At 37.1% G+C, this 7066-nt stretch overlaps 2 protein-coding genes across 2 annotated transcripts; both read right to left on the bottom strand.

Annotated features, from left to right (window-relative positions):
• Positions 1–2753: 2753 nt before the first annotated feature.
• Positions 2754–3724, bottom strand: LOC106950283 (olfactory receptor 52J3-like). The gene has a single exon (XM_015037035.1). The coding sequence runs from the start codon at positions 3722–3724 to the stop codon at positions 2777–2779; it is 948 nt and encodes a 315-aa protein (XP_014892521.1). The 3' UTR covers positions 2754–2776.
• Positions 3725–5650: 1926 nt separating this feature from the next.
• On the bottom strand, positions 5651–6704 carry LOC106950298 (putative gustatory receptor clone PTE03). The gene has a single exon (XM_015037055.1). The coding sequence runs from the start codon at positions 6692–6694 to the stop codon at positions 5759–5761; it is 936 nt and encodes a 311-aa protein (XP_014892541.1). The 5' UTR covers positions 6695–6704; the 3' UTR covers positions 5651–5758.
• Positions 6705–7066: the final 362 nt, after the last annotated feature.

The following is a 7066-nucleotide window of genomic DNA, read 5'->3' as shown; positions in this document are numbered from 1 at the left end:
GTTTCTGGTGTCCTCCGACAGCTCTTTCGTCTTCACCATAGTGGAGTTTGGAGTGTGACTGTTTGAGGTTGTGGACAGGTGTTTTTTATACTGTTAACGACTTCAAACAGGTGCCATTAATACAGGTAATGAGTGGGGGAAAGAGGAGCCTCTTAAAAAAGAAGTTACAGGTCTGTGACAGCCAGAAATCTTGCTTGTTTGTAGGTGACCAAATACTTATTTTCCACCATTATTTGCAAATAAATTCTTTAAAAGTCAGACAAAATGATTTTCTCAAATTTTTTTTCACATTTTGTCTCTCATAGTTGAGGTCTACCTATGATGTCAATTACAGGCCTCTCTCATCTTTTTAAGTGGGAGAACTTGCACAATTGGTGACTGACTAAATACTTATTTTCCCCACTGTATCTCCTTTTAATCTGAAAACTGCAAACCTTCCACCAACTAGAAAGAGGAAAAAAATAAAACTAAAAACTGAATTGAGTAATACTTAATAACGAAAATGAATTAAGATTTAGTTATTAAATTACTATGATCTGTTCTGTAGCTAAAGGTAACTTGTCAAAGAGTTTGTTTTTGTGCTTTGGGGCTCAAAGTGACTCATGCTGGATTAATTACTCTCAGAGGACAGTGGCATTAATGTCCTGTTGACCACCTTCACTATAGTTACACCACAAATCGCTTCAGACACAGGAACAACAAAACGCCCTCTGAGGACCGCCTATGTGACACTGAATCACAATTTAAAAAACAAACACCTTAAAACAAATGTTCTAGTTTTTATATAGTAAATATTATGTTTTTCTTGATAATCCTGTACAGTTCAAGCAGATTTTAAAGGTGTTTGTTTCTGATCCGATCCCACAGGGCAGCATAGAGTAACCATTGGGTCATAATTACCTGGATGTTGGCCACAATGCTCCCTGAAGTAAACTGTGTCCCACTGCAGCCACTTCTCGAACACCACAGTGAACTATTGCGTAATCTACAAAGAGGAAGTTACTTTACTTTTATTCCTTCAAAGTGATGGAAGTTATTTCATGGACACTCCAGGAAACTATCTGGTAAACAAAACACCTACTCCTTAATAAATACGCTATACAAATGTAACTGGTAATTTCTATGAAAGTAAGTGGTAAATTCAATCTAAGCTACCTGGTACGTTCCAGGGAAGTCTCCTGAAAGTCTCTGATAAGTAAAACCAAAGTGTCTTTATATTTTACTGTTTTCATTTATGAAGGCTCCATGGAAGAACTTTGTGCAATCTACAAGGTTCCATAAAAGTAGGAGACATTTACATTGAAAGCAAATTGGTATGGAAATAACTCGTACATTTGAAGAAAGCACCTAGTAGGTTCTGAAAAAGTCCAATTAAAACCCCTGGCAAGTTCTATCAAAGTACCAGGTAAGTCCAAATAAATTACCATTAAAGTACTTGACAGTTTACGTAAAAGTTTCAAGAAAGTCTCACATAAATTACGGGAAAGCAAAACAATTAAAGTTCCTTTAAGTTTCTGGTCGGTTCCAGGAAAGTCCTATGAAAGTTCCCGGTAAGCTCCGTCAAAGTATTGGGTGTAACAATCACCTTGAAAAGTCCAAAAACGTTCCAAGTTTCTATAAAATCATCTCAAAGTTCATAAAAAGCATGAGTAGTATTTTGGGCTGTAATCCAAAGGTGTCATCCCCCTAAAGCTGCTTTACTTTCCTCTAAACTGGATACATTTTTACAACCAAGAAATTAAAACTCCCTACAAAACACTTAATGACCCAATGAGTAGAAGTACATCCGTGTAAAAATCTAATATGAATAAAGTCATAATTTTCCTTGTGATTATTTCAGCAAACATAAGTAAGTTTATGCTTTGAATGAACAAACATAAGCTCAAATCTGCTCTATTGTAGTTTTTTTTATGAGTGCATTTCCCATGCCAAAAAAACTGTTTTCTGACACAATTTTAATTTTAAAATTTGATAATTTTCCTTATTTAAATTTCTAAATGTTAAAATTTCCAAGCACTTTTCTTATATCTTGTACATTTTAAACAAAGTATTTTGCAAAATGGGATTTATTAAGTGTATGTTAAATCATGACGCGTTTATCCAGGATCATGACGCATGATCCTGGATAAACTTTAATGAGCTTCATTTTAAAATATAACTAAAAAACTCTTGAGTCTAGACTAATAAATATTTTTAAGCACACTTCTTTGATCTTTAATGTCTTTGTTCATAAGTTCAAAAACAAGGATCACTAATGGTTTTCATCTAAACCAGACTTAACACGTCCAAAACCTTGATCTACAGAACTTTATAGAAACAAAAAGCTGTAAAATTAATATTTTTATTTTCTAAATGAAGGTGCACTCATCTTTGAGTTTTGATCAGACCAAACTGATTCATAAGTTTAACAAAAGTGCATATTGTAATGCATTTAGTTTCAGTTTATTGTCATGCTGTAGCACAAATTCAAGTCAAGCCAACTTTTTTTACAAGCACTTTTGAAGCAGTAAAACTGACCAAAGTGCTGAACAAGCATATAAAACAAAAGATCAAAATAAAACAAAGAGGCAATGCACAACAAATAAAAAGATCTTTCATTCTGTCAAAAGCCAATGAAATCAAAGAAAAAACAGTCAAATCAGGGCAATTTACCACAAAAACAGATATGACAGACCCTGGTTGTTAGTAGTATTCACACTAATTTGATTTTTTTCCACACACTTTTGCACTTGTGAACCCTGTAAACCATTCATTGTAGGTTCAAGAGGAGCATGTTTCAGACAATCTGTTTTAGTTTGAATCGTTGGCATGCCACCGCACACAAATGCATCATCCTCCTTCTAATTTTTGTGAGGATCAGCCCATAAATAACTGGGTTCACAACTGGTGGGATTATGAGAAATTGCACGGCCATGAAGTTTCTTAAACCCTGCGGCACAGACGTCGATCCGTACCTGGAGTACATAAGGTCAAAGAGCAGAGCAGTGCTGACGTTGAACAGACACATGAGATGCGGCACGCAGGTCTGGATAAACTTTCCTCTGCCCTCCTTGGAGCTCAGGGCCGACTTTACAAGCTGGACGTATGACCAGCCGATGTAGAGAACATGAACAAAATAAAACGCAATGACAATGAGTCCAACTACGTCGTTTACTTTTGTCGAACCACAAGAAAGTTTAACAACGGACCAGTTCTCGCAGTAAAGCTTGTCGATGTGGGAACCGCATAGCTTGAGCATTGATGTGAGGCCGACGACCAGCAGCATACACCCCAGAGGAACCATCCAACACAAACAAACCAAAGCAACAGTCCTGGGCCGAGTCATCACAGAGTGGTAGGTCAGCGGTCTGCAAATAGCCACATATCTGTCATAAGCCATCAGTGCCAAAACAGAGAAGTCAACCATTGCATAAGAATAAATAATATATATTTGTAGGAAGCATCCTGCGTACGTTATGACATGAGCTCCAGATAACAGGTCATACATAAACTTAGGATAAAAGCCTGCAGTCCCATAAAGTGCATTGATACACAGGTTACACACAATAAAGTACATGGGTTCGTGCAGGTTCTGATGGAAGATTACAGTTAAAATGAGAGCAACGTTTACCAGTAAAATAAGACAATAACATAGTAGAGTAAGAGAGAATAATGCGACTGTATAGCTGGTTGTTGCATTGAAACCTGAGAGTGAAAAAATAACTTCACCAGACGTTTGATTCATCTGGCTCTGAGTGAATAGCTCATTGTCTGCACACCTGTTTGCGTAAGGTTTGAATTTAAAGCTGAATCTGAAGGGAGCCTCCTTCTTCCTCCACTCTGTTGGTCTCAGGTGGGTGGGAGTTTAAAGGGGACCTATGATACAAAATTCACATTTTGCAAATTATTTATATTTATATTTGGGTTTCTAGTTGATATTTTTTGGTGTCTGGAAAATGAGCCATTTCAAAAACTTCCTGTCACATTGCGCCGTTACCAAGCAACGCAATGCAAGCAGAGCTCCAGCACATTTGGTCAGCTAGTTTCACCTCTGTATGCGTTGTACAATGGCTACTGGAAAAGGCAAGTGTTTAGTTGTTGACTTACCCTCCAGAAACTACTTGCTGCATTATTGTTGGTTGCATAGGAGGCTCTACTTCTGCTTTTCATCAGTTCCTCCATAATTTTGTTTTTGTGATTTTTCACAATCAAAATCACAGATTTTGAGTTTCTAATTTAGAAATATTTGTGCTTATTTATGACAGTAAATGTGACTTTTTGTTACTCGCTGTATCAATTATTACTTGGCATCAAGTAAGACTGAGGCAGCAGGGTAAAATGTTTTGACCATTTTTGGGAAAAATCTGCAAAAACTCATAATTATGCATTATTGCTAAAAACAAAATGCATGAGTCTGTGATTGTGAAAAACTGGAGGGACTGGCTGATGTAATTTGACATCTAGAGGGCCACATAAAAAGCTTTGGCGGGCCGGATTTGGCCCCTGGGCCTCCAGTTTGACACTAAAGATGAGAGACGCAAGACCCATTGATTCAATTGAGCTGAAGGCCTCTATGAGAACAATCTAAAGGCTTTTTATAACCTCAGCAGAGCGTCCATGCCACGCCACACTGATGCAATAATTAATTCAAAAAAGACCCAATCAAGTGTCCAGTGAACATGCTGTAGAGAATAGACACACTTTTAGTTTCTAATTTTATGAGAAACCGAATTTAGGGTTTCCAGAAGCTGCTTGGAAAACATCTATCCCTGTCTAATAAGTTCACTTTCTGAAGAGAAATATAAATAAAAATATAAATCCTTCTTCTTTGCTCCTCAGTTGTTCCAGCAGCAAAGTGACGGCAAATGGAAACAGGAAGATGTAATTACAATCATTGAATTAATTAAATTGTAGTAATTTATTTGGATTCACAGAAATTTACAGATGCCTCTTAAAATTTGTTTGAACCAAAAATTTTCTGACTGTATAAGATTAAACTAGCCCAGAAAATTGTTTCCAGCTAAAAACAAATCAGTTTTAATTTAAGATATCTTAGTTTGAGTCCCGAACTGAATGAGCAACAACTTTTCCTTTTCCTGAACATGACAACTTCCACATTATAGATAAAGGGCACAAAACTGGGCTGGTTCCCTACCTAAATGTGTTAAATACTCAATTAAAAATTAATTGTGTGTGTCACAATTTGTCAAAGGAAATTGACCTGAAGAAAGAAAATATAAAAATGTGTTTGGTGTTAATGTTAAATTAAATGTTTAAATCAGAGTTTTCTGTTTTGTTTTAGAATTATCAAATTATTTACCTTTTTTGTGTTTAACTTTTTAGTTTTCATGTGATTCTTTTGTGATTTTTACTTTTTAACCACATTAAGCAAAAACACTAAACTGTTTTACCAACCCTTTATTATTTTATAGCAAAATGGAAATATGCTAAACAATGTCTGTTGTCATTTAATTTGTTAGTATTTGGAAAACAACAAACAAACAAGAAGAAACAGTAATGGAAGCAAGAAAATTAAAGCAACACTCAAAAATCTTGATATAATCTTTGGTTTTTTGTTTTTGTTTGTAATTTTAAAACAAAACACTGCACAGATTTCCTTTAAAATAGCTAATAATAAACATTTTCAAACATTTCTGCAGGTAGTTCTGTTAGCATATTGAGTCATGGTGTAAAGAAAGGTCAGAAAGAAAAACCAGATAAGTTGTGTTGCAAATGCGGTAAATATTTCCATCGACATGGCCGACCTCATCCCTCATCCTCACCCCTCCACCTGCTTTTTGTACCTGCACAATCTGAAGAAACTGTTGCGAACTTGAGTTAAATTCAAACCATAGATGATCGGGTTAAGCATCGGCGGGATGATCAGAAACTGGATCGCCATGAAGTTCTTCAGACTCTGCGGCACCGACTCCGACCCGTATCGAGCGTACATGACATCGAAAAGAAGAGTGGCGGAGACGTTAGTCAGACATATGAGATGCGGCATGCATGTCTGCAGGAACTTCCTCCTGCGTTCTGGGTACCTTAGAGCAAATGTAACCAACTGAAAGTATGAGCACAAAATGAAGAGAGCGTGGCCACAATACAGGATTATGACAAAAAATCCAACTATATTATTTAACGTTGTTGAGTAACATGAAAGTTTAATAAAGGACCAGTTCTCACAGTATAGTTTCTCTACCTGGAAGCCACATAGAATCAGCTTGGAGCTCATGATCACGACAGCAGACTGGCAGATCATTGGCACCAGTCTGGAGAAACACACCAAGAAAGCGACCCGTTGTTTGGTCATGATGGAGTGATACTCCAGAGGGCGGCAGATGGCCAAATACCGATCGTAAGACATCACCGCGAGAATGGAGAAGTCTGTTGTCGCATAGGAGTAGATGAAAAAAACCTGCAGGAGGCAACCAGCGTAAGAAATGACATGAGTGTTGGACAACAGATCGAAGAGAAATTTAGGGTGAAAAGCTGCCGTCCCATAAAGGCTGTTAAAACACAGATTACACAGGAAGATGTACATGGGCTTGTGAAGCTTCTCCTCTAGTATGATGGTAAGAATAAGAGCCACATTCACAAATATAATCACAATGTAACACAGCAGGGTTAGAGCAAACAGGGTCAGGCGGTATTTTGCTGAACTGTCCTTAAATCCCAACAAGGTGAATGAACCCAACATGGTTGCATTGATCATTATGTTCACGTCTCTCTGTCAATCCTAGATGCTTTTTCCATGAACGTGTACTGCAGAGTGTGAAGATGATGGGATGTGCCGGCCACGCAGTTCACCCCCTGCCCAGGAAAACGTCAGTGTGAGTCTTCATTTAGCGCCTGCTGAGTCCAATCAGAACTCAGTTCATCTCCAGAGCCTAATTACACAAAACGGTTGCTTAAAAAATAAGAAAACTACTGTAACTGGGGTGAAAGATAAAATAATGTCAGATATTATAGTCCAGAAATATGGAAATGTTCCTTTGGCTCTCCGACCGTAAAATAAAACATATTCATACAATAATAATACCAGCAATAAACATTTCACACATTTTTACAAAACATTTGAAAATAC

This window comes from Poecilia latipinna, unplaced genomic scaffold (assembly GCF_001443285.1).
Source record: "Poecilia latipinna isolate Pla-1442-1.1 unplaced genomic scaffold, P_latipinna-1.0 Scaffold390, whole genome shotgun sequence".
Classification (NCBI taxonomy): Eukaryota; Metazoa; Chordata; class Actinopteri; order Cyprinodontiformes; family Poeciliidae; genus Poecilia; species Poecilia latipinna.
The sequence above is the reverse complement of the archived record's forward strand: the minus strand, read 5'-3'. Positions and strand labels throughout refer to the sequence as shown.